The 24,376-nt window shown below is 41.4% G+C and overlaps 1 protein-coding gene and 1 long non-coding RNA gene across 2 annotated transcripts in view; both read right to left on the bottom strand.

Moving 5' to 3' along the window:
- Window positions 1-10,413, bottom strand: part of LOC117960470 — a 20,238-nt gene extending 9,825 nt beyond the window's left edge. Inside the window, exon 1 of the long non-coding RNA XR_004660165.1 lies at window positions 10,345-10,413. This is a non-coding gene — a long non-coding RNA (uncharacterized LOC117960470). The remainder of the gene's footprint in view (window positions 1-10,344) is intronic.
- Window positions 1-24,376, bottom strand: part of LOC117960516 (pro-neuregulin-3, membrane-bound isoform) — a 365,265-nt gene that overhangs the window by 45,798 nt on the left and 295,091 nt on the right. Inside the window, exon 3 of the mRNA XM_034898461.1 lies at window positions 16,932-17,005. Coding sequence (XP_034754352.1) covers window positions 16,932-17,005 — 74 coding nt within the window. The remainder of the gene's footprint in view (window positions 1-16,931; window positions 17,006-24,376) is intronic.

The following is a 24,376-nucleotide window of genomic DNA, read 5'->3' on the forward strand; positions in this document are numbered from 1 at the left end:
AGAGAGAGAGAGAGAGAGGGGAGGGTGGCTCGCCGGCAGGCTTTGCAAGGATGAATGAGTAAGAGATGAGGAGGTAAGAACGAGTAAACTGTTCCCAAAAGCAATGAAATGAAGAAAGTGAGCGAGGAGTATGAGAGAGAGAGGCAGGACATGTCAGAAGAGAGTTTGGGTAGTTCTGGTAAGTGATAAGGAGAGGCTTAGTAGGCAGTCCCTGAAGGGCATGGAGGACTGACAGAGAGATGGAGGAAAGAGACGGAGAGATTGGAAAGAGAGGGGGATGAAGACAGACAGAGGGCAACCCCTGATTCAGCAGGGCAGGGCACATGTCACATACTTAAGACTCCCAACTCTCTCATTCCGTCTATCCTTCCTTCCTTTCGCTCTCTATTTCATCACCTCGAACAACGTTGCCAGATAAACAACCAATTCCACTACTCTGGACTTTTTTTTAATGTGAGCTGATCTATCCGACAGGAGAGGCAACTCATGTGGGGAAGAGAGAGTTGGAAGTATTTCTTGCTCTGTAAGCTCCTATTTCAAAGTTTGCTTTAAGTATCCTCCATGTTCCTCTACTTAGAGAAGTAGCCAGATAGAAGGCCTGTCAGTTGCTCCTGTGTTTCTGAAGGTTGCCATTGATTTAAGTAGGTCTGGTATTGTGCTAATAAGGCATCTTTTTGTGCCACAGTTAGAATCCATTCCCAACAAATATGGCGACAAGGCTAGATGAGATCAACGCAGCCAGACAGTAAGAACGTCAATTTAAAGAAACAAGAAGTCCTTAAATAAACACATTTCTTCAACTGACGTGTTAAAAGTGAAGTGCTCTGAGCAACAGACGCTGCAGCTTCTGTGCAGAGGGAAGGTGACGCAGACAGGATGGCTACGGGTCCGTCTGCTGAGAAAGGACGCCTTCCAGACGAAAAGCAGCCAACAAGAACACGATGGAAGGTTGAGCAAATAATAAAGTCAAACTTCATGGCCCCTCTGTCTGATTATCAGGGTGCAAAGAAACATGGAATCAGAGGCATGGATCGGACCTGTAGCAAATGCCGAGGGGCTCTCGAGCAAGGCATCGAAACCCCCAACTGCTCGGGACTCGTTTCCATGGGCAGACCCCCCCACTCTGACATCTCTCCATTAGTGCATGTAGAGGTACTGAGCATGTGTGTGTGTAATGTGTATAATAATTATAATAACAGAAAACATTGTTGAAGTAGTAAAGTATACATTATTATCATTATTATTGTTATTATTATTAAATGTAGCCATCAGAATCCAATCCATAACAGCAAGGTATGGGTGTAGTACAGGTGGAGCACGAGCGTATTCGGTGTGTAGACGCAGCGGCCGCGGGTTCGACTCCGACCTGCAGGCCTTTGCTGCATGTCTTTCCTTCTCTCTCTCCTCTTTCTTGTCTTTACCCATAGTAAAGGCCTTAAATGCCCAGTTTTTACTTTTCTTTCAAGTCCATCCAGGCCTCAGTCACAAGTCGGGATGGGAGGTCTTCCTTTTTATTGACATTTATAGCATTTTTGAGACCGCTTAACAAGTCTTTATTGATAATATTATTGATACTTTTCTATTATTTGGTGGAAAGATTTGGTGATTTCCTCTGTCTCTGTGGGTGTTTTAGTTTTAACGAGCGGATTAAGCGGCCCACAGAGCGGTGCTGTGGGTAGCCAGTCTATGTTTTGTGTGATTTGCGGTGAGAAGGCCAGTCTTTGTGGTCTTTATGCACACACTGTGCTTGTAGATCATTTTTACGGTTTTGCACTCGTATCTGTTTTTAGACACACCCTTGTGTGATCCAGAAGTCTTGATAGCAGCAGGGCTGTAGTCAAAACCACCTTAGTCAAGTCCAGGATAAGTCCAAGACCAGGACTAGTCAAGTCCAAGACAAGACCGAGTCCAAAAAGCTTCGAGTCCAAGACAAGACAGAGTCCAAAATGGTTTGAGTCTGAGTCAAGACCAAGTCCAAGACAGAAAAAAGGTGTTATGCATGACAGTATCAAGACATTTTGGGTTCAGATTTGGCAAGACCAGTGGCCGAGACAAGTCCGACTCCAAATAGTAGTGAGTCCGAGACGAGTCCAAGACCATAGAAAAAAGGTCTCGAGTCCATGACCAGACTCGAGTACTACAGCCCTGGATTGCAGTATCGATAAGCTCGGACCTTATCAATTTTTCTGGTTTTGAGAAATTTAGAACCGGGTCCTTAATAGAACCGGGTCTCGAGACTCATCCCTATTCACAAGTGCTTCAACTGCCTGTCACTCAACATTTTCTGTTCAGAAATTAAAAGTTGAAACCTGAAGCCAGAACCAACTCTTCAACTTCAACCTCCCGGCTCTATGTGCTATTATTATTTTATTATTACTGCATCATAAGTGAATGTACACATCTCCATTGTGTGTTACACATTTCAGAGTTTCTAATACGGACAGTCACATCACAAAAGCAGTATGAATATAGTGCAAGAAAGGTAATCTGGGGATAGCTGGAGTTATATTTATCTCAGAAGCTCTGAAGGACCCGTGTCCCTCTTTGTGCCGTGCGGTTTAATGTGGCCACGCGACCCGAGCAGTGATCCCTGGTCAGTTCTCTTGTTCTTGGAGGTTTAATGACCACAGGCCCTGGAGTAGAGCCCCAGCTAGGTGGAGCAGAGGCACAGCAGCGTGTCTTAATGTACCCGGACACTCATCTTCATTCAGGCTGAGCTGAGGGGGTGGAAAGATACATGGTGCGATGAATTCCGTCTTATAAAGAGAAATAAAGAGGAGACAGGGAAACAAGGGCAGGATGGTTGGCTGGAGATAGAGAGGAGATGGCTGTGGACTAGAGCAGGCCAGTTCAGACAAAAGGTCTTCAGTTTGCACAGACGGGTGTTCATAGACTCTAAGAACTTGTCAGTGGGACCCCTTTAAAGATGAGTTTAAAAACGCTGACTTTTTATTTTTAACTTATATTATAATCAATAAAAGGCTGCACCCATTAACATATTATTTAGCTGTTGTTATAAGGTTTAATGACCCTTTATTCTCTCTTAAATATCACAAAGAGACCTGTGCAAGGGGGCTTGGCCCTAATTATTCTTAGTACATATTTCAAGTCTTCTCAGGCCAATATACACACGTCTGTGTTATACTATGGGAAGTGCAGTTAGTAATAATTCATGCTACTGATTAATCAATTAATTAGGAAAAGAAATATGACTCAATAAGCAGTGAGAAGCAATAAAAAAAGTGTGTGAGTGTGTGTGGTGGAGAGAAAGACGGAGCGAGTGACTAAATTGGTGAACACTCTTGATGCTTCTGTACAGAGATGGTACTTACAGTACCAAGTACTTACAGTACTAAGACTCCCATCACTTGCCTCCCCTTGACAGACAATGACACCATCTTCAGTTGTCAACTGGTAAAGCTTTGGAAACGAACATTAAAAAAACCATTTGGAGCACGCAATTTCAAGTCATTTTGCTCCACTGCGTCGCTCCATCACAGAGGTCTGCTGGCCATTAGCAGGTTTCCACCTGCGTTGGTGGCGAGTGGTCATAATCGTTTAACTCAGTGGGGCTGGTATTGGGAGGGCTGTCATCAGATGAGACAGCGGCTTAAATTGCTACTGGTGTGTGCTTACAGATGCGCGCACACACACACACACACACACACACACACACACACACACACACACACACACACACACACACACACACACACACACACACACACACACACACACACACACACACACACATCTAGATGAATCAAAAGTCAATTTTAGTCAGCTAAGAAATGGCAAGGGAAAAAAATCAAATAACAAGCCAGATATTGACAGCATGACGAACCTAATAGCTGTATTAGTATGGTTCTACATGCAAAAAATGCACACACATTTGTGTAGAAATAACGTCATAAAATATCATTTTTCAGAGAATTTTCTTCCGGATTTTTTCTGTTTTAATGTGAGACGTGTGGTTAGGTACTAGTCTTGTGTGTAGCCCTTCTAGTATGCTTACAGTGGTGTTTTTTTAGCATTTTACAGATGCTTTACTTGGACGGAATTAGAAATTCTCCATTCTACCCTCTGTAGCTCTGTGTCAGTCAGGCCTAGAATCACACTGACACTTGGAACAAACATTGAGAGTGTTAACTTCCCAATGACCTCCGGCACATCCCAGAGGACCAAAGTATACAGGGACTGCAGCTCTTTCTTTTTGGTAAAACATTAAGCAGAGGAAAGCATGGATTTTCAAGAGTCTCTAAAGATGTTAAGCAACCTGCAAATGGCTCCAGTCTGCCATCATGGAGGCCATTCCAACGCTCCAGAAACGGTTGAGGTTTGGCATTGACCTCAAATGATTAGGGCAGTTTACCGGTCTGGCAAACCCCTTTTATTAGACAATCTGTTGCAGACTGGACGCTGCAGCTGATCTGAAGGCTCTGACTGCTGCAGTTTTAGACCAGAATTGACGCACACGATAACAGAACCAACCTCAACACTGACAAGTTTAACATTTCATCTGTTTTCAGATTCCCTATCCAGTTCAACATGGTGGATCTGTTGGATTGACAAATGAACCAGAGTCAACCTTCATTTATTTTCTCTCTTTATGAACTGTTATTTCCCCTTTCCATCAAAATGATAAATAATATGATCTGGGAGTAGAGGAGAGTCTGTCTCATTCAGCAATAAAGACATTTTAAATGTTTATCGTTATTTCCATTTAGTCTCATGTGAGGCTGGAACTCCCTGTGCATTGGGTAGAAATACAGTTTGATGTGAGATATATTTACATAATTTCCACTTTGTCTAGAACATTTGGGATAATACATCCTTTAAACCAAACACAATATATTCAAATCATAAACTAGATTACTGAATAATTAATTTATGAAATGCAGGTGCAAATAATAAAAAATTAAAAAAGCTTGCTTCAGAAACGGTTGCTGTGCATTTAGTGTCTGATCAGTGAAGGACCTTTACCTTTGTTTTGACTAATCTGAGCACAGTAGAGGTACAGAATGCAGGTTTTTAATAAGTGTTGAAATGTAACAATTAAAAGCAAAACGTTGGCACATAAGTGAATAGTACAGTAATGTAAAAATATTTGAAAAATCTACTTGATTACAGAAAAAGTATTTATGTAACGATTGTGATTGGTTTAAAGAAATGCCGATAAACCAGAGCATGTTTTTCTCCCATCCCGAAATGCTATGCTGACTCGCCAGACCCTCCTCCGCAGCGCTGTGGAGGAAGGTCTGGAGATGCAAGACTAATGAGCAGCAGACAGAGTGAAAAGGTTGAGACAAACGATGGATAGACAGAGACAAAGACAGGAAGCCAGCTATGTGCTGCTGTGAGACGAAGCAGGAGAACTGTCTGGCCCGGTCTGCCACCCTGGCCCAGTTAATGACCTGTGACTGGAGGGTGGGTGCAAGCAGGGAGCACAGCAGCCTACACTCCTCTGCCTAATCTGCATCCCACTGCCATATTCTTCACTAAGCACCAGCTGACAAGACACATCCTTCACTATAAATTGGGCCTTCCAGAGCCATTAGGCTCTGTATGTGGGCACAGTCACAAGTCATGCTCAGACGCTGGATGGAAAACAGGACAATAAATAAGAGAAGGCCATGCTAGGTTGTTGTGAGGAATAACACCACAAAGTTATTGTTTTTAATATTTAATCCAAATTTGCTATTCACTTGAATAAATATTTCCAGAAAGCCTTGTCACACAGGGGTGCACGCCGGATGAATTGCTGCAATCAATATGGGTTTCCGTTATTTCCTCGCCCTCCTCTTTTCTGATTGCATGCTCCCCCTGTCCACAGCAATAGACGGGCGGAAGGTAAATTGGCCTCAGCAATCAGGATCCATTAAGCTTTATTGCAAGAGTCATTGTGCGTATGCCACTGACTTCACCCGCGGAGGGAGGGGATAGAATCTTAGAGGACAATCTCTTTCATCTTCTTATGTCCATTTAAAGAGAGCTGGATGCACAATAGATTCTGTTGTTGTCGGCAGAGCCAAATATGAAGAAGAGACTCAGCAACTTATTGACACCGCTAATGCCAGACAGGAACCACAATGGACCTAATTAACTTCAATCAGGCTATAGATTCAAGCACCGAATCCCATATTTTCAGGGCTGTTTTTTTTTTTTCTTCTGTATTATACATTAAATGCATTTAATTCAATTAATTGTGTCCAATGATAGAGTTGCATATATACACTCAGTAATCCACGTATGTGCACCCAGTGGCACACTGTGGGTAAGTGCATCCTTTAGTCTTCCCTTTCACCAGCTGCAGCTCACAGGACTAGCAGCCACGCTGATGCTGTTCAGCGATACGTCTGTGATTCTTGAAGGCAGTTAAACAAGCTGCGTGCTCTAATGTTGTGTCGCCGTGGTGAGCCAGGTGGAGACTGAGCATTGGTCGAGAGGCATGTGAGACAGCAGCGACCCAGATGGTCAATGGGACACACCTGCAGCTAATTAACCTCTGCTTATACATGTGTGTTTCAATAGAAGCTGACAGGTGAGGGCTATCAGTAGCAAACTGCCAACACCTTGCTGTGCACCTGGAACCAGGAACGGCTAGGAGTAAACGGCACTGCCATTCTTTGGCCCTGAAAGAGGAAACTTTAATTAGCCTGCCAAACAGGTGAACTGTTCCAAAATCACCGATTGTAGCAGTCCGGCGGCAGTTGTGCTGCTCAGTGAATGCAGGCACAAAGAGAACACCCCTTTTGTCATAGGTTAAAGTTAAAATTACAATGAAAGTGAAAAGAATAAATGCATGCCGGGAATAAAAAATTCTCCACTGGCAATGGTCCTTTTTCCAGAGGCAGTTCTAAGGGGGACACAAGGGTGAACAGTGCCCCTGTAAAATTAAACCTCAACCCCCTACTGGCCCCCTTAAATTTGGAAAGTATTTTCATACATTTTTAACCCCAACTTTATCCTCAAAGAGAGGATATTCATGTGCAGTGATATATAAAATGTGGGTTAACTCTAAATGCGTGTTCTTGTGTTTATTGTTACATATTTGTTAGGTCCCTATCATGTCCAGACACCTAACTACATTTGTAATGCCTTTTGTAGAACCAAACCTATGGAGGGTTGGTGGTATATACTTATATCTGTACTAATATCTCTGTACATTTGCTTAAAATATGTGTTACCCCTTAAATCCCAAGTGGCCCCAGCCTGGCCCTTGCATCTGAAATAGTCTATTTCTTTAATAGTCTACCGTCACAGCCTTTTTCACCTTGTCTGCCTAGTGAGGTCAACACTTGTCATGCATCAAGCAGCACCCCCTGGCACTGTGTTAGCAAGCTCAGACTGACGCCCGAGTGTTCCTGAAGTTCTACTGCCACCTTCTACAGAGCAATAATTTACCCATCTTTCCTAGCTCTCGCTGGCAAACAAGTGTAAACATAACATGAAGAATGTGATCCTGTACTTGCTAGATCTCAACATGGGAAGACATCTGGGACACTTAAAGGGTGAAAAAAATGAAGAAAAAACTAAGAATCTGAATTCTTATTTCGAGGCAACCCACGCCTTGTTGGCTGGCAAACATTTCTGCAATTTAGACACATCTTTGAAATTTTATGATCCTCCTTTGGTCACTGTAAGCCGTTCCAGCGAGCCAACACAATATGTCGATGCGGCAAAACCTTGTGCCATGCAGCCATCACTAATGCAAGTAATTACACCTTTTGTTTTAGACTGCTACGACATGTAAGTTATGTAACTGCTTATGTTAACTTTTCAACTTCTAACTCAAGTTATTGCCAGCAATAGGTCTACTTAATTAGATACAACTCCTCCCGCAATTAAGATATGTATTTGGTTAATTTGTTGGTGCCATTCCAATGTAAAGTTAGAGACTTTACCATACTATTAGATTTGTTCATTAACATTACAGTGTACTTGTCTTAATTATATAACACATGAGGTTTCATTATTGAAAGAACATTTATGAAATATAACTAATTCTGTTGCAGCATTGAGGGAAATTACCCTAATTTAAGTAATCATTAAACTCAGTAGCTCCTATATTGACTCTGGGTACCTGGTTTTCACACCTGCCCTACTCCTATATATAAAATTGCACTTGCAATCTGTGTGTAATTAGCGTCTGATTTAGTTCAGTTTAACAGCAGCTTGTCGATTATTTTACTAATTGTAATCCAGTAAATCATCTTGCATGCAGGACTAAACAAATACATGATGTATGGCGAGAAAGGACACTATGAAAGTGTAAGATGGATTTGTTTCATCTGGTTTCAAAGCAACCTGCCGTCAAAGAGTCTTATTTTGTAGTTTTTAATGGGTAATCTTGATGATAGCAAATCTTGCTCCTGGATTCAAAGGTTTCAATCTGCTCCTGGTGATTGTTAGCCATGGAAGAAACATCTCACATCTTTTACATCTTAGACCCCCTCTGGCTTTGGGTGTCGAGCACACAGACTTGCCGGTTCTTTATCCATATCCGGGTGGGTTGCCACAATAAGTCAGTATGAGAAGGAGGGCTGATACCACGGCTGATGCCAGAGATTTCAAGTACTTGTGAGCGTTAAGCCAGCTCTTTTCCTTCTCGTTTTTCAGATGGTGTGAATTCAGCAAGATGTCTCCTGATATGCGGCTTTAAACTTCCCAACATGGTGTGGGAAGGCCAGCATGGAGACGCAACCATGCAGAAACACAAATGCAAAAAGATGAGAGCACGGAAACAACACACACCCTTGCACACACAGAAATATGCACTTTAGGAACTGTGCCAGAAAGACTTGAGAAAACTAGACCAAGTGCGTTGGATACACAAGCTCCGTAGCTGCACATTAACTCATTTTGTCAAATTCAAAAAGGTTGTAAATAAAGAAAATATGAATGTGTTTGAAAAGTATGACAGTGTCTTTTTTCATCAACAAGTCCTATCATTAAAGCCCCTAAGTCTACGATTATAAAATGTCTGACTCTAGCTAATCCTGGTGGTAGTAACAAAAAGTCCAGTTTCATGTCCTCATTTTTCGACACCTCTGTGGATTAATTTATTACACCGATGTTGGGTTCCACTCCACTATCTGGGCTTGAAATAACCTTTGGAGCTTTTATTGGCGTCTTTGCACTTTGCTTACTTGCTTTGCTGGGCCTGTTTTTTTCGTGACTTTGCTAAATGTTAAAGATAGACACTACCACATGACTAGATTTGTGTCTTGTATTTAATTGATTCTAAAAGTGTCTAAAGGTCAGGGGCAGCTGCAGAACGTCACCCTCAGAGCTCATGTGTGTTCACTGTTTTGCCCAAGGACACTTACTTATTACTCTGTTTATTCATACCATGAATCCTCTATCCTTGTACTCAACTGACTAACATTTTGTTGTGAGGATCACTGCGTGGTTTAAAGCTGAAATGGAAGTATTTCAGCACAGTTGTGAATAAACAACACGCATCACTCGCTCAGTAGAGATCCAAGGTGACTCACATTGCCCCTGCCTCAACAGTTGGCCTATGAAAAAAGCATAAAGCTTAAAGCAATTGCACATTATATGCTTCCTTTATATCGTGTGGATTGAATCATCCAACACGATGTAAAACACAGGGTTGTATTCTCAGGGAAATTGCATGGACTTGGAAGATTACCGCAGTGTTGATCATCCGCGGTGCACGCAAACCTGCCGAGCATGAAATCAGATGTCATAAAGATATTGTGAATTAAGTCTGTCTTTAAATCTTTAAATCGCTTTCTGCCAATGGGTTGTGACATTATGCATGTCCAATACTGTAGGTGACAGCATGCAGATTCTGACCAGACTGTCTCGGCTCCCGGGCCTTCGATTCAGAAGGGTTGAATGTGTTTCAATTTGGGGCCAAGACCATGATTGCGGCAGGACTATATAGATCTTTAAAGTATTAAATAAATATGTTGATGTAGGGCAGAAGAGAGAGGGGACACTATTCAAAGAGAATGCATTATAGCGACTAAATACTGCATTAGTCCATAAAAGTTCCTCAGAACGGGTCGTGCCAATCAGCACCCTCCCAGATAAGACAACAAAAGATGTCTCCACAACAAAAGCAGAACTGGGTTTCTTCTGCAGTGAAAAGATCTGACACACTGTATGTATGGATGACAACAAAAAAACTTTTGATTGTCTTTGACAGTTTCACGGGGAAACCTAAACAAGTCTTTCCCTCAAATACTAACCCTTATTCAAGTTAAGAGACACAGGCGGTATTGGGCCATGTCAGCATTTTGAGAAGTAAATACACACCGCTGAGTAATGTGTAAACACTCAGATCTGCTGTTCTGGTTGGAAGTTAGTTTTTACTAGTGATGTCCAAATGAATATTCATGAAACATTAGTTGTATTTGTTGACCCAACTAGATATTCCTATTGGCTTTAACAAAAACGCTCAAGTAATGGCAACAGATAGCGTCAACTCGGGCTCAGAAAATAAAGAAAATGCTTCACAAAGCTTCATTTGGACATCTGTAGTTTAATAATCTCACTTTGCCGGACATTCCTCCACTACGCTGCGAAGGAGGGTCTGGCTAGTCCACACAGCAGTCCGGGATGGGAGGAAAACATGCTCTGGTTTATTGGCATGTCTTTAAACCAATCACAATTGTCTTACGGGGCGCTGAGCGTCATACAGAGTTCTGGGGACCCTGAATAATAGTCTCGGGAAGGAACTGGACAGATAGTCTAGCTAGCTGTCTGGATTTACCCTGCAGAGATCTGAGGACCAGGTAACCATAGTCCTCAGATTGGACAGATAGTCTAGCTAGCTGTCTGGATTTACCCTGCAGAGATCTGAGGACCAGGTAACCATAGTCCTCAGAAATCCACCGGAGGTTAGAACGCCAAGACATAGAAAGCGAAATTTTGGGCAGCAACTGGACAATCGGGGAAGTGGAAGGTAGTGAATATAGACTAGTAGTTTTATAGACATGTTTTTAAATCTTTATCTTTGTCACAACTACTTTAACCCTTTACTGTAGGAATCAGACTGTGGTGTTAGATATTCAAGCTTCTTCCTTTACTACTTTTGTCTTCATTTTTTTTTCTTCTTATTTCTACTTCAGTTATTTTGAACCAAAATTAACAATAGAATATAAAAACACAACAAGCTCATTGCAACACACCAAAGACCCTGTAGGTGGACACATTGCATCAATAAAAATATCCCATACTGGGAGCTTTCAAAGTTCTGTTTGGACAACCTCTCCTACCTTTGTATGCTGTTTTATATCCTGCACCTCCACCTAGCTGGGGTCGGATGTGTACATCATCCACCTTCTTTCCCTTGAAACATTTTCATACCACAGGACTATTAAGGAATTATGATTCCTCAAGCTTTAATGATTCCCATTTGAACATTTTCTACATGGACTGTGTTCATAAGTCTCTTACTGGTGTTTGAGCTGAGTCATTGAGATGCAGCCAGAGGGCCTTGTAGAGGATTGGTTTACTGTGACAGGTGCAGGTACATTCCTGGGCTGTGGGCTCGGGACATCACACAACCTATTTGAAATATATCACTTTGACCATCCCTGTGTTTCTCTGTGCTTGATGTTTGATATGTGAGTATACAGGGAGAGGTGAGTACAGTACTTTCAGATGTTACAGATTTCAGTCTTGTACACCTGGTTGAAGCTGCACCAGCTAAATTAATACAAATTTTATCTTTTGTTAATGTTTGTTTTATGTTTGTACCATAGAGTAGCACTTTTAATTATTGCTGTATGTACTTGCAATGATTAAGTCAATTCCGATTCTAATTGTTGAAACAGCATTTAGTTTTTTATCAATGTTCAGCCTACGTTAGTCTCTAATTACTGACTTAATATTCAAGTTTTCTGCCTTTTGTAACTTCAAGGTTGTTTTCCACACTGACAGCATCACACATACTCTGCATCGTTTTGTTCCAACGTTATATTGAAGCTGTATGATGTTTACACTGAATGAAAGAGTCAAACCCAAAACTGAAGTTATTTATTGATGCAGCATCCCATCAAATGGCAATATTCTAGATGTTTTGTACATCATTTCCCCTGAATTTGATATTTTGATTTGGTATCTTTGTGTGATCTCCATTAGAATTTAAAACAAAGCTCCGTGGGTTTGGATAATGATTAGTGGCCTCCCTGTGGACTAAAGCTTGTCAAACAAAGACGAAAAGAGAATTTTACTGCTTTTCTTTGTTTTCTATAATAAAGGATTTTCAACCATTTGTCTGACAAAACAAGAAATCTGAAAGACTTTTTCTCTCTGAACTGATTTTTTTTGATATTCTAAGTTATTAGTCCATTAATTGATTAGCTGCGGTCTAGTTTTTTCTACCTTCCCCTTGGATTTGTCTGTTAAATGCATTATGTACTGGCTGGCATTTATTCAAGTCTTGCATCACATTATTGATTTTTGAGCCTTTTACTCAAAGTTGTTGTGCAGTTAAAAAAAACAACTTAAAATACAGCGTATGGTACCCCTTTGTTTTGTCTAGAAGACAAACATTTCTCTCCCTTTCTGGCTTGCCTCATATCTCACTCTCATTCTGCTTGTACAGACATTGGATTCATGACTCTCTCTCTGTCCTCGGGGACCCTGAGACTGTGTGATAGCCCTGCTCAGACGACGTGTCCACTTTCATCCAGCCTCTCTCTTCCACACTTGCGCCCTCCTTCCCTTCCATTGAGACCGCGGCGTGCCAGAGGTCCTTGGCAGCGCTCGTCTGCCCTGCTGGTGAACCTTTTTTATCTGGCACAATTCAAGCCCCAGTCCATCTGAGAACCGGACCACTTTGTCTTAGGAGATGAGTTGGACAGAGAACTGTACGGGCTAGGGAGAAGGTACAAGGTCTCACGCTTGGATGATGTGTGTTGAGGAAAGGATGGCACGGAGTAGGTCAACAAAGGACAGATGGGGGCGAGAGGTGGCCGCCTGGAGGGAAATTTGGATGAGGGAACGAGAATGTCAACACTGAGGCAAGCTGGAGCACAGGAAACAGAGGTAACCCGGGAAATTAGGATTTGATGAACTGCGAGCAGAGGAGTCAAGGAGAGTGATGCTTTGACAAGATTATCTGGGGGGGGGGGGGAAAGAAGAGGGAGGCCCAATCTGCCTCTTTTCTTTCCCAACTTTGTACTTACCAACTTTTTTGAAGCAGCAAGTAGTTGAATAAAATGGGGTAAAAAGGAGGAAAGGAAAAGGTGGCATTACTAAAAAACAGGCTATACAATACTGTGTTTTGTAGTAGAGATCATAGATGAAGAAATAATAAAGGCAGTTGAGACAGGGACAGACGCCAGTGAGAAGGATGACCTGAAAGTCGGCCAATTAATTCTTAATATCAGAATCCTAGAAGGAATTGAGGATAGCAATTTGGCAATGTTGGAAAGAAAATATGAATGAGATTAGAAATGAAAGTGGTGTGAGTTAAAGCTGATACCAACAGAACGGAGTAGGGGATGTGTGTCAGGGGATCAACTGGAATGCCAAAAAGTGAAAAGACACCGTTTCCGAGTCCCCCTTTCCTCAGTAATGACTCGGAAACAATTCATCGTAAACTGATAATTACCTGAAGGAGTTGCCAAATCTTGGATTAATAATCATTAATTGAGAGTGAAAAAAACAATTTCAGGTAATGGTAAAGATTCTGTACTTGGTTGGTTTGAGAACAACTTCGTTTGTTTGGCGTCTTTATCTTAATTCTCTTTACTCTTAGAGTTACAAAGGATTAAGGTGCTGCAAACAGATCATCAAGCTTGTTTTAGTTTTTAAAACACAGAGAAAGCCAGGGCGTGCCACTATTCAGCCTGTTCTCATGAACCACATCCCATTAATGCATGTTACTAACTCAACTTCTTCCTTTTCCCGTAGTCTTGTGCTCTCTCGCCCCTCTCCTCTCTCCTCCTACCGCTTCCTGCAGATGTTTCTGGCTCTGGATCTGTGGAGTCTGGATCTGTGGTTGGGGTCACCTGCTGCCTCCATGTTCCTGCTCCACACCCTCTGCTACAATTCCCTCTCTCTTTCTCTCCCCCAACCGGTCAAGGCAGATGTCCCCCCCCCACCCTGAGCAATGGTTCTGCTCGAGGTTTCGGCCTCTTAAAAGGACGTTTTTCCTTGCTTCTGTCGCCTGGTGCTTGCTCAAAGTGGGAACTGTTGGCTTTCTGCAAATAACAACCCAGAGTTTGGTCTAGACCTGCTCTTTTATGAAAAGCGCAATGAGATAACTGTTGGTGGCGCCCCTCGAGATGGGAGACTTTCATTCATTTCACTGTGGTATTTGGGTCTTGATTTCCAGGCTACCACATTAACGGCCGATGTATAAGAGCGCAAATGGAGGTAGTCAGGGACGGTGGGTTGGTGTTAACATACAGGACTTTCAAGAAAAAGTTTCACCCAGGAAAGCGTGCTCCTCGGGAGTGTTTTAATCCAAACCACAATCTTTTTCCTAATCTTAATCTTTTGGTGCCTATTCTTAATTTTCGTCGCGGTGAAATGCCCATATTTTATGACCTAAATTTAACCATAATCTCTCTAAAAGGAGTGGCAGCTCGCGGTGCTCTCTACCCAGCTCATAGTCACCCATTTTGGGCTAAACATTTCAACTAAATGCTAAGATTTTTGATAAAAATGGATACAGATATGTAAATTGCCCCCCTCTTCCAGCCACAAGACTCGACTATTGTTAACTGCTTCTCAGATCTCGGATAAATCGAGATAAATTGAGATAGCTAGCTAGACTCTCTGAAAAATCTTAGTTTTCTCTCGCACAACTTTTTTGCTGAGGCACCGTGCAGAGTTTAGGCCCGCCCATGACGATTGTGATTGGTTTAAAGAAATGCCAATAAAACAGAGAATGTTTTTCTTCCATCCAAGAATGTTGTGTGGACTAGCCAGACCCTCCTCCGCTTCGCAGTATGTGGCTTGTATGGCAAAGCGAGACTATGGGCCAGTAGACCCGATAGGCCAGTTGGTCAAACAGTTTCTGTCTGGTAAGTCAGTAATGAGGATGGTAACATTTTTGGGTACCAATGTGTTCAGGTCAGTGGGATTGGTGTACAAACATAGCGATGGGCGTCACTTCAGTGAACAGCAATGTTATTCTAACAAGGACAATTACCCGAACACTTGCTTGGAATTAAAAACCTCATTAAGGATACTTAATTAATGATCTGGAAAGTATAGGACGTTAACAAAGAACAAGTGATACCAGTGGTGTTCCATTTGCCACATTTCATCTACATGTCTCATTTAATTGCCATTCTCCTTTGTGATCACTAGGCCATATTAATAATGAGAAATTTAAATTAAATAATATAACCACAGAGAGGTTTTTATTTAAGTCTTACATTGGACAGTTGTGAGGTAAAAATCCCCAAAGGCACAGGACTGTCCTTCTACAGTAAATAGTGCAATTACAGCATACGCCTTTTTGGTAGAAAAGTCACAGATAAGCTATTTTAATGCGACAACGTTAGTGCCCCAGTGACAAGGTTGCATTTTTTGGGGGATTGAGAGCAACGGGGAAGTTAATTCGGCATAGATAGCGAGCGGTAAGAATAGAAGTTAGGGCAATTTTCATTCTTTTCACAGGCATATGACATTTAGAAGACCATGTCTTTGGGAGATAAAGAAATGGGTGAAGTGACATTGGTCAGAGTAGGAGAGGATATTTGAGAACGCAGGCAATAGAAGAAAAATGAAAAGGTAATATGAGAACAAATCATGAGAAAGGGCACCGTTGACATGCTGTAAACCCATGCATTATTGGTACTTAAACATCAAAGACAAGTCAGAAATGTTAGTTTTATAGTCTGCTCCAGTATTTTGCAGTGCATTCGGCTTCCATTTTAGTATTGTATTAAATGTTTTTATCTGTATGAAATGAAGAAATTCAATTAAAGTCATTGTCAGAATTAGTTAAGGAATCATTTTTATTTTTCTGCTTTGCTGTCGTCCTGCTTCACTGTGTGCATCAATGCATGTAATGGCATTGGTTTTCAAATTTAGACCCGGAGAACTGCTGGGTTTCTAATCAGGGACTGGGGCTCACCTGGGATGCCAGGTAAATGCAATTAATTTAACCACAGATCAAAAACCGGCCGTTCTGTGGCTTCTGAACCACAGGTATGAGCTACACACTGTGCACGTAGATGCACAAAGCACATGCAAGAAGCTTGGTTTTGGAACACTGATATAATTTACTGTGTAGTATTCTTCACGGTAGAGAAGAAATCTATGACTACTTTGCCGCTGCAATGAGAGCATTTCTAAAGAAATACCATTTCTACATATTTTAAGGGAGATATGTGATTAGAAAAAATATCTAGACGGGAATAAATACCTTATTATATATCAGCCTGTCTTGTAGGTTGTTCGCACGAACAGTAAATGTTGGTATGTTTGATTTTACCCAGTGCTTTATTTATGTGGATCAATACTCTTAAGAACTCCGGTTGAACCTGTAGCATATACGTGGGGTATATGTTGTACTATTGACAATTTGTCGTGATTGTTGTATCTCCGATATGGCAGGATCCTTGAGAACTAGCTAGATCCACACTAGATCTCCATGTGTCGTAGTTGACCTCATGCTGTGGTCGGGGCACCTTCCCAGAAAACACCCGGGGTCAATTCCCGCAGATATTCGACACACCACGACACCAGTCGACTAAAGACAACAGGAAGGTGGATGTTCCCCCTCACACTACTGGTTAGGGAAACTCACTGCAGCTTTTAATCCATGCTTGAGTGCTCTGATTGGGTAACTGAGACTACCATGTGACTTCTGTGTTTCAGGTGTATTCAGGTAAGTGGGAAAAATGAGACCTGGGTTATAAACCCCATCAGGATGACCAAGGGAACATGACCTGCTCCGTTTCAAATTTCAATCAAACGTGAAAACTTACTTGGGTCCGACAGGATGGAGTCCGTCTTGGGGAGGAACTGGTCACAGCGGATTCCCTGGTAGCCTTCTCGACACCTGGTGGAGACAACAAGAGGAATAAACCATCAGTCAATGAATCAGTTGAGAACGAATGTCCCTACAACTGAAGAAAGCTCCTCCTTGTGTTTTTGTAACGGATGGAGGTAAGGATCAGGCCTTCGTGAAAGAAGAAGAAAGTGCAAAGTAAGGCAAGCTGCCAGGAAGAAATTAATAGAGAGGTGATTTTTAAGGGTTGAAAACCTCAGATGTCATCCATTTTCTTGAAGATCTGTCTTTTCAGCAAAAAAAGCCCAAATTGAGCCTGCAGCAGAAAAGGAGCATCGGAGCCCCATTAAGGGAAACTCATCCAGCAACACACAGAGGTCCAACCTGTCTCTGTGCTGCTGAATGAGTTTCAGGTTCCTTGCTTGGTTGTAGGAAATCTTCACAGAACACACCAAACGATGAATCAAAATTAAAAAAAAACAAAAGCAAGGAGGAAGAACTCTGCGAGGATGGAGCTGAACCTGCCAATGACGATGCATCTGCTCTCAGGGATTTTTTGCGTTCTTAACCCCTTTTAGGAAAAGAAATGCTGATGAGAAAAACGCCCAATATATTGGAGACACATTCAATGGTTTCTGGAAAGTCCTCAAACGCCCAACACATCTCAACATTTGAATTGGATGGCCACATTATTGAGAGTGCCAGTAAGTCAATGATAATTAAGCAGCTAATAAATTCTAAAATGTGCTTGGGCTGCTCTTCAGAAACATGTCCCAGGAAAAGGGTGTGCAGTGCAAGGATGTGTTTTTAATCAATTTGAGCTCAATAACCGCATCCTTAAAAAATCTTAACTTAAGTGTAGTCTTCAAGTGCACAGAGACAGCACAGAGACTAAAATGCCAGTGTGGTGTGATTGATAACATGTATGTAAGCTAGTTCCAGGGTGCTGGTGTTGTGCATACTGGCTCACTGGCATGGCTTGATGGGACACTTGATGGAACTGAGCCATCGTTAACGGAATTAGTTTCACCTGTACTTTACCTGCTATGTTACTATAATACTATGATGCATGCTGGCGCACTGTCACTGCCATGGCATATTAGGAAACGTGACTAGAACAGGGCCAATGTTTTCAGTAACACTTGTGACCAAGGCGTCTGCAGCTTGACTTCACTACAGGTCAATAAGAATTAGCAAATTGGATTTTAAAGCCAGCTGACATCCATAGAACAAGTAAGATTTAGTAAGATGTATAGCAAACAAATGCATATTTTTCTTAGTATATGCATGCAGGCTTTTAATAGTCGCATTCATCACACCACGCAGATGGTACTGACGTCAACCATGCAGTCAAGGAGGCCTCAACACATCTCATCTCATCACCGCATTTGTCATGGCGTCCATATTGCTGCCTGTCCTCCAAATTTGTTGTACTCAACTTTCACTGTTGCAAAGTGTGATGCCAAATATGTGTTGTGTGGGGGCAGGAGAACAAAGCGAACATAAAACAAGCACAGTTGACTTGTTTTAAAAGGTCACATATTGTGCTCATATGTCAAGGTTCAAACTTGTATTTTTGGGTGTCTACAAGAACATGTTTTACATTCTTTTATGCCCAAAAAACACCTTATTTTTCCACACGGTCTGTCTGAATATACCTGTATTCACACTCGTTTTAGAGCTTGTCGCTCTAAGCTCTTCTCTGATTGGTCAGCATTTCTGGGTCTTCTGCAGTCGCACTTTCTGCGTCTCTGCACAGTCATTGCAGCCGGGGAAATGACTGTGGCAGCACATTCTCTTTCTCTCTCTCTCACACACACACACACACACACACACACACACACACACACACACACACACACATACATACATTATATATATAGAGAGTTACATCACTGCTGTAGGAACCAGCCTAGGCTGGTTCATTTAAAGGTACCATTTCCGTCTGATCTGTGTTCATGTCTGTGTTGATGAAGGGTTGTGATACTTTCACAGTATTTAAATACCTAAAACTTGAGTGAAAGTTCTCTAAGGCTTCCTCTTTGGTGTTCAGACTTTGTGATCAAATGCTTCAGTTCAGGATGAAAGTAGAGCATGTCAACAGGTCACTTAAAACACAGGTGGACTTTTCTCTGTGGTAAGTGTGTGCTTAACTTCTCTCCGTGCCACTGTGACCTAAGCTGACTACATCTTGACAGGAGGCAACCTTTGTCACACCAAGTGGACAGGAAGAAGATAATTAAAAGAATAGAGGCTTAACACGGTGACACTTTCTGGGTGCCATGCTCATTAGGGGAACTGTGGAAGTGAGACCGAGCATGCAGCAGCAACTACATTTAACAGTGTGCCGAAAAAAACACTTAAAGGGAGATAGCACAATGCAACTATGCACAATGGCGTAGACATAGCCTCCTAGTTGTGTGGTCATGAGTGCCCCAAAAACGGCTGTAATTTCCTACTTTATCATGTCTAGTTCTGTGCGGTGTATGATGTTATAGTATCCCAGTGAGATCAAAACACAGTGTTGCTTCATTAAGCTTGGAGATGTTAATCTAAGAATAGCTGAGAGACAGTCGAAGGGTACTGAACAGTTGCATGCCTTCTAATTAGCACCACAGTCAGTTAAAAGAAAACAGGACGAGATGCCGCGTGCATGCATGTGTGAGAGCGTCTACATGTATGTACGTGTGATTCGCTGGCAAATGTACAAAGCAGCACAGAGCAGGGGATAAAGATAAACTCGTCGCCTGGAGGATGATTAATTTCTGCAAAATGAAGTGTGACAACACATGTGCTGCTGCACAAAGACACAACAAGGCCTAGCAGATGAAAGATCTCTGTACAGTTACATGTATATATAAAGGAGAACATGCTATTTTTTCCTGTGATGTAAACTCAACGTTCCAGCTGAAGTTAAGGTGACATAATTAATTCATATTAAAACTGAAACAAACATACTCCAGTTTTTAGAGCACACTTTCACAGTAACATTCACACTTTGAAGCTGCTCAGCAGCCCGACAGCGGCTCCAGTTGGGGTTAAAATTGCTTTGCTCAAGGGCGCCTCAGGGATTGATCCTGCAAATACAGGATTTGAACTGTCTTGAGGCTGCAAATTATTAATAATGAAACATCTAACTGTACAAGCACTGTTTGAAAGTTTGGTAAAATGTCTGGTTAAAGCTTCTACACTTTTTCTCCTTACTGAATATGCAATACAGTACATGTGTACCGATCGGTAGCAAATGTTGATGCTGCCTGACGTGAGGCCCGCCGGCTGAAAGTCGCGAGGGTGGTTTTCCAGCCCACAGGCGCTAGGGGGAACCGAGACGTCTATTGTTCAACTCAAAAAAAGTCATAACCTTAACATAACCAATCCAGTAACTCCAAAGCTGTTCAGTTAAGATAAATTAAGCTAAAACAAGTTTAAAGTTCCCCTTTAAATGTCATGACAGACCATTGACTGCTCTGTTCAATGCTGTCCCGCCCTGTCATTTAGATAATTTATCCAATCCAGTGAGACTGGAAGCTGAAAAAAAATGAAGATTTCTGAAAACGTTCTTCTCTGTAATCGAGTTGTTGCACTGCTCTCCCTGTGTTGGTGCAAAACGGAAAAACATTCATCATGTTCACTGATTCCCTCCTCAACTACTAAAGATGTGAGACAAATGAAATAATGAGGCGATTTGCAGTGTCAAGCATACAAAGAACAGAGATCCAAACAACTGCTTCTTTCTCCTTAGCAGGGCGGCCATTTGGGCCAATTTAACACACTGCAGCTGCACAGCAGTGTGCGGCTCAGCGTCTATTAAAAGAAAATATGCCACCATGCATTGGTCAGACTGTGACAGGTTGTTTCAATGATCTTCACATCGTGGGCCATTTTCTCTGCATGAAATTCATTTTTGAGCAAAATGGGCGATACTTATCCGGTAAACTGGCCAACAAATAACAGGAAATAGCCGAGGAGAAGTGTTGTTTCTGTCACAGTTAAAGCCTCACCTTCCAGGAAGGAATGGTTTCCCATGGTAAAAACATCAACAATACTGCTACATAACCTTTAGATTTAAATGGTTCATGCATCCCAATCTTCAATCAAAACAATTCATGATTAGTTAGTACTTAAGTTTATAATTATTATCCTAATGAATCCCTGTTTGCCATGAAGAGCAGTTAATTTTTTAAGCAGGGATTTACTCAAAAAAAGTAAAAGTCCCTCCCATTAATATTTACTGTCAATGCTCAGAGATTGCAAAAGTACTTACTTCCCATACATACTAAGTTGAAGTACTGATTTAACTTCTTGTCTCAAGTCGTAGTAACAAAGTACAGGCTTGGGAAAAAAAGTATCCAAGTAAAAGTAGTCTTGTGAATGACACCACACACGTTACTAGAGTGCAAGCTGAGAAACTTCAGTGGACGTGGAGAAAAAGCTCTTTATCTGCCATGGCTCACATTTCAAAAGGATGTCTAGAACATGACACATATGATTATTGGGACGGAGACGGGGACTCCAGGTTAATACGATTCTGACATATGACGTTACAACACATGAATTCAGTTGTGATTCTGTGAGAATTCACAGTTCCAGTTTCTCTTTTTTAATCTTCCCATTAACATTTAAAGGAATCTTCTTGTATGTAGACTTACATGCGTGTGCTCAAATATGGCTTTTGGAATGAAATTAAAGGATAAAATATGAATTTCTAAACTAAGACAAGTTAGAAGAGTTCTGCAGCACATTGGCCAGGAGTCACTCTTGATGCAGACTATCTCAAACGTCTCTCTCAGATAAGGCCGAGGATGATGGGAACGTCTTGCTGCTTGTCTGCTGATCTCTGAGATCTCTGTTTTTTTCATTTTCTATCATGTCACGTCCATTCTATGTGCTACCGTTAGCGCCATCAAGCCGCAATGATTTGCCGTGAATGAATGCAGAATGCCAAATCTGTCGATTCGTCTTAGTGGTGCGTCAAGTGCAACGGGCAGTATATTCCCACCCAATCGGATTGAATATGGTACTGATGATGCGAACAATGATAACAATGACGGCAGTGAAATTGTTTGAAAGTTGTTAGTGAGGACTAGATTAGGACTGGATTTAAAGAGGATTCTGGTTTCCACCTTGACCCAAGTGTGTCTGTTAAAACACGGAGACAACGTCTCTCTGTTGATGCTTTCTTACAATCACGCAGCGTGCAACCAGCTGACAGGTGAAGAACCCAAACAACTAAATCACTAGCTAACTTACTGTAAATTTGAAAGAACTATAGACTTAAATGCACTGACAACATCAGTTATATGACTTACAGTTCTCAAGGAATGAAATTGTAATTACATTTAACCCTTGTGTTGTCTTCAATTTCGGGACCCTCTCGTGTCCCTCGGGTCAAACTGACCCGTGACTTACTTGGGGATTTAAAAACAATTCTGAAGTAAAGTTTAAAAATTTTCCTTCATAATCTATTAACCCTCGTGTTGTAAATAATTCCTAATTTCTGCTTTTCTAACTCAAACATTATGTATAATTTCCTATAAATTAGGTTTATTGACCATAAATTCCCCAAATAACTGTAAAACTAAAGGTAATAAGTCAGTGTTACGTAGTGTTAAACGTTAAAAAAAGTGAGAAACTGTGAAAAAAGCGTCAAAAGTGTTGAAAAAAAAGGGACAAAAATGTAAGAAAAAGTTATAAACATTGATTAAAAGCGTCAACAGCAGTGTTTACTTTCACTTTTGACGGGAAGACAACACGAGGGTTAATAAATATTGTCTTTATCTCAATTTCTAACAGCTGAGATAACATCTATGTTTAGGGAATGCATCAGTCTCTACTAGCACACTATTAAACATGGAAGTGGGGTTTTTGTCATAAGGTTATAATTCATGTTAAAAATCCACTATGGAAACTAGTGTCATAGAAGTGTCATATCCAGAATAATGTTCTGAGTCAGAAATACATGTTTATCTCAGGAAATAAGGAAAGGACGCTGATTTTCAGGTAGAAAAAATGTACCTTGGACTATTTTTCTTCTTGTAAAAATCTGAAATGGGTCCATTTCATATGTCCTTCTATAATATCCACGTATTATTATCATATTATGCATGACTATGCTTTGTGTTATGACTTCATTCAAGTCATTTCTGTATGTGCCCTCGCTAAAGCAGAATTACAGCTGTCTGTTCCTAAATCATCAACTGAAGACTGAACCCTTTTCCTCTCCAGCTGTACAGAAACCTCAACAACAAGACTCTCTCACACACACACACACACACACACACAAACACACACACACACACCTGATTATCCTCCGGACCGCTAGTCTCTTTTTCTTTTCTAACACTTTTTTCGGTGTGGTGCGCGCGGCCTCGAGGTGTGAGGCGTGCGTCCGCGCTGTTCTCCGACATTCACCCACAGTCACACCTGACTGACGACCTTTGGTACAAAACTAAAGTAATGAGCCAAGTTTGTCAAACGTAAGGAGTAGAAAGTACCGATATTTGTGTTAAAATGTAAGGAGTAAAAGTCCAAAAGTCGCCACAAAAAAATAGTAAAGTAAAAATATCTGAAAAAAGTACAGTAACATGTTTGTACTTTGTTGCTTCCCATCTCTGTCATTACGGAAATTTAGTTTTTTTCTAAAGATGCATTGTGATGAATGAGAAGATTAACATTACTGATACAACGTGTTTGCAAAAGACAAAGGGAGACATGGCTGTTCTCAAGGGAACCTTTCCCAGTGTCTTAATGGCATTGGGAGTAAACATTCACAGCAAGACGCTGAGCGAGTCAATTAACCAACCAAACAATACTCATTTAACCAAAAGGTTTCTTGATTTAATAAGACACTATCATCGCTACAGTCTCATAAACGCTAAGACAATTCTTCACCAAGCTTTGGATAAGGTAATTAAAAACAACTAAGGACAGGAAGGCGTGTAAGAGACACTCTTTGTTTTATTTGTAATGAGGTTTTAAGCCAAGATAATGACGATTTTCAAACGTTGTCGTTGGTGGTTTGCTACATAGCATTCTCAATTAAGTCTTATCATTTCATTTATCAAATCCTAACGTAATCTAATATGTCTGTTCAGCTTTATTAGCAACTTGCTGCTCGCAGGTTGTTTTTTTAATCACACCTGCAGGCGACAAAATACAATTGACAGCCCAGACTTCAATGGAGGCTGCTGAAGATTGCTTTTCTTCTTTAAAGACATTATGTATCTCGTACCCGGATTTGTTTCCATTTGTTCCTCCCTTTGTCGATGGAACAGAAAATTTCAATAAAACTCTATCTTTGCTGGGTATCAAGGGAAGACTTTTCTGTCATATTTCCCAGATGATTGAAATACATCTGGGGTGCCATATCTCAGTCTGACAGTTTACAAGAGGCAGGTAGGGAGTGGACCTGTGTGCCTATAT

Source organism: Etheostoma cragini, chromosome 17 (assembly GCF_013103735.1).
Source record: "Etheostoma cragini isolate CJK2018 chromosome 17, CSU_Ecrag_1.0, whole genome shotgun sequence".
NCBI classification, from domain to species: domain Eukaryota; kingdom Metazoa; phylum Chordata; class Actinopteri; order Perciformes; family Percidae; genus Etheostoma; species Etheostoma cragini.